The sequence below is a fragment of the Opisthocomus hoazin genome, chromosome 27 (assembly GCF_030867145.1).
Source record: "Opisthocomus hoazin isolate bOpiHoa1 chromosome 27, bOpiHoa1.hap1, whole genome shotgun sequence".
Taxonomy (NCBI): Eukaryota; Metazoa; Chordata; class Aves; order Opisthocomiformes; family Opisthocomidae; genus Opisthocomus; species Opisthocomus hoazin.
The window spans coordinates 892,543-894,761 of NC_134440.1; the positions used below are offsets into that span (position 1 = coordinate 892,543).

The window sequence follows — 2,219 nt, forward strand, 5'->3', positions numbered from 1 at the left end:
CAGAGCCGGGCACGCACACGCGTGTGCACAGCTGGGCACACACGTGTGCATGGCGGGGGTGGGGGATGCCCACAGCCGTGTGCGCTGGGGCTGCACGTAGGGATGTGCAGAGCTGAGCATGGGCACGGCCACGCGTGCACAGGGGGCATGCATGGCCACACGTGTGCACACATGTACATGCAGTGCTGAGCATGGGCATGGCCACACGCATGCACAGGGGGCATGCATGGCCACGTGTGCATACATGTACATGCAGTGGAACATGGTCATGGCCACATGCGTGCACGGGGGCACACACAGCCATGCGTGTGCACAGTGGGCACACATGGCCACGCGTGTGCACACATGTACAAGCAGTGCTGAGCCCGTGCACGGCTGCACACACGGCCACGCGTGTGCACACATGTACATGCAGTGCCGAGCACACGGCTGCGCGCCCGCCCTGCGCTCAGGGGGTCCCTGCGCTGCCCTGCCCCCCACCCCGACACGGACGGCACCGGCAGGCACGGTTGCATCCAGACTGCCCAAATTTATTTCAAAAATAAAAAATAAAATATTAAAGACCGAAAGCCTCGCTCTCCCCCCCGCCCCCCCCCCCCCCCCGAAACACACAAAAAAAGACTTTTACAGACAAAAAACACGGCACGTGGGGTCTCTACTCGCACGGGGCTCCGACGAGGGGCAGAGGTGGACAGGGGGACGGGATTTCTATGCCTACGCACACCGGGGCGGGACGGGCTCAGTCGCGTCACTCAGCGCGAGAAACATTCGCCCCGCGGCTCGCGGGCGCCCAGGACCGAGCACGGCGCTGGCTTTTTTTTTTTGTCTTAATTTTTTCTTTTTTCTCCTCGTTTTTTAAGTTACAGCCGCCGCCGCGACCCACCGCGGGGCGGGCAGGAAGGGGTCCGGCGACTCGGGACGTCGGGCTCAGCCGCGGAGGGAAGGCGCCGTTTCTTTTCCCTCCGAAAACAGAATTAAAACCCACCCCAGAAGAAAGCCCCCCCACCCCCCACCCCGGCTGCGGCCGCGGGGCCGGCGGTGCCCGGGCACCCGCGTGGCCCCCCCGGCGCCCGGGGGTCCCAGCCCCGCAGCCGAGCAATGCTACATATAGAAGGGAAGGAAAACAAACGGCCCCCGAACCCGGGGGGGCCCCAGCACCTCCGAAAGAGACTTCATCTCCTCCTGCCCACGGGGGGGGGGGACACACGACGCTGGGGGGCTGGAGCCCCCCCCAACCCGCGCCCCTCTTCACAGCAAAGCAGCAGCTTCGATATCCCCCAGGGACCCCGCGGGTGCTGGACCCCCCGCTGCCGGCCGGGGGGGTGCGGGAGGGGGCTGTGGCTCCTGCCTGCTCCCCAAACGCAACCGAGCCGGGAGGGGAGGGGGCGGCTGCCCCAGCCCCCCCAAAACGCTTCCCCGGCGCGGGCAGGGCTGCCCCGAGGCGTCCGCTCGCGGGAGACGGCAAATCTCGAGGAGATGCGGCCCAGGACAACAGAAACGGCCCCGCCGCCAGCCGGGGCGGTGGGCGCGGGGACCCCCACCCACCCCCCCCCTCCCCGACAGAGTCCGCGACCCCCCCGGGCCCGGCTCTATGCTACGACGAACTCCGACTTCATGTCCGCCTTGACCTCGGGCTTCCAGACCGAGTCCTCGAAGTCCAGGTCCAGGCTGCCCTCGCTGGAGACGCTGCTGTTGCTGTTGGTGCGGGCGGCCTTGCGGGTGGGCAGCCAGGGGTAGGGCGCGCGCGCGTCCCGCCGCGCCTTCCGCCGCAGCCGCTTCTGCTGCAGCAGCAGCTGCAGCCGCTCCACCTTGCAGCGCGTCGCCCGGTTCTCCGTCTGCCGCAAGCGGTCCCCTGCAACGGCAAAAAGGGGGGGGGGGGGGGGTCAGGGGGGGGCTGACCTGCGCCGCACCGGGGGCCACGCAGCCCCCCACAGCACCCGCCACGGACCCCACCGCAGGGTCCCACCAGGGAGAAGCCCCTTTCTGGGGTTCTTTCGTGGGGGGGGGCCGTGCAGCCCCCACAACACACCGCCACAGACCCCACTGCGGGGTCCCACCAGGAAGAAGCCCCTTTCTGGGGTTCTTTCCTGGGGGGGGGCCATGCAGCCCCCACAACACCGCCACACAGATCCCGCTGCGGGGGTCCCACTGGGGAGAAGCCCCTTTCTGGGTTCTTTCCTGGGGGGGGGGGCACACAGCCCCCCACAGCACCGCCACGA

General features: G+C 68.3%; 1 protein-coding gene across 3 annotated transcripts in view; it reads right to left on the reverse strand.

The window, feature by feature from the left end:
- Positions 1-593: 593 nt before the first annotated feature.
- Positions 594-2,219, reverse strand: part of MIDN (midnolin) — a 13,826-nt gene continuing 12,200 nt past the window's right edge. For all 3 annotated transcript variants that reach the window (XM_075444232.1, XM_075444230.1, XM_075444231.1), the window contains exon 8: positions 594-1,852. In XM_075444232.1, the coding sequence (XP_075300347.1) occupies positions 1,590-1,852 (263 nt within the window). In that variant the 3' untranslated portion in view covers positions 594-1,589. The remainder of the gene's footprint in view (positions 1,853-2,219) is intronic.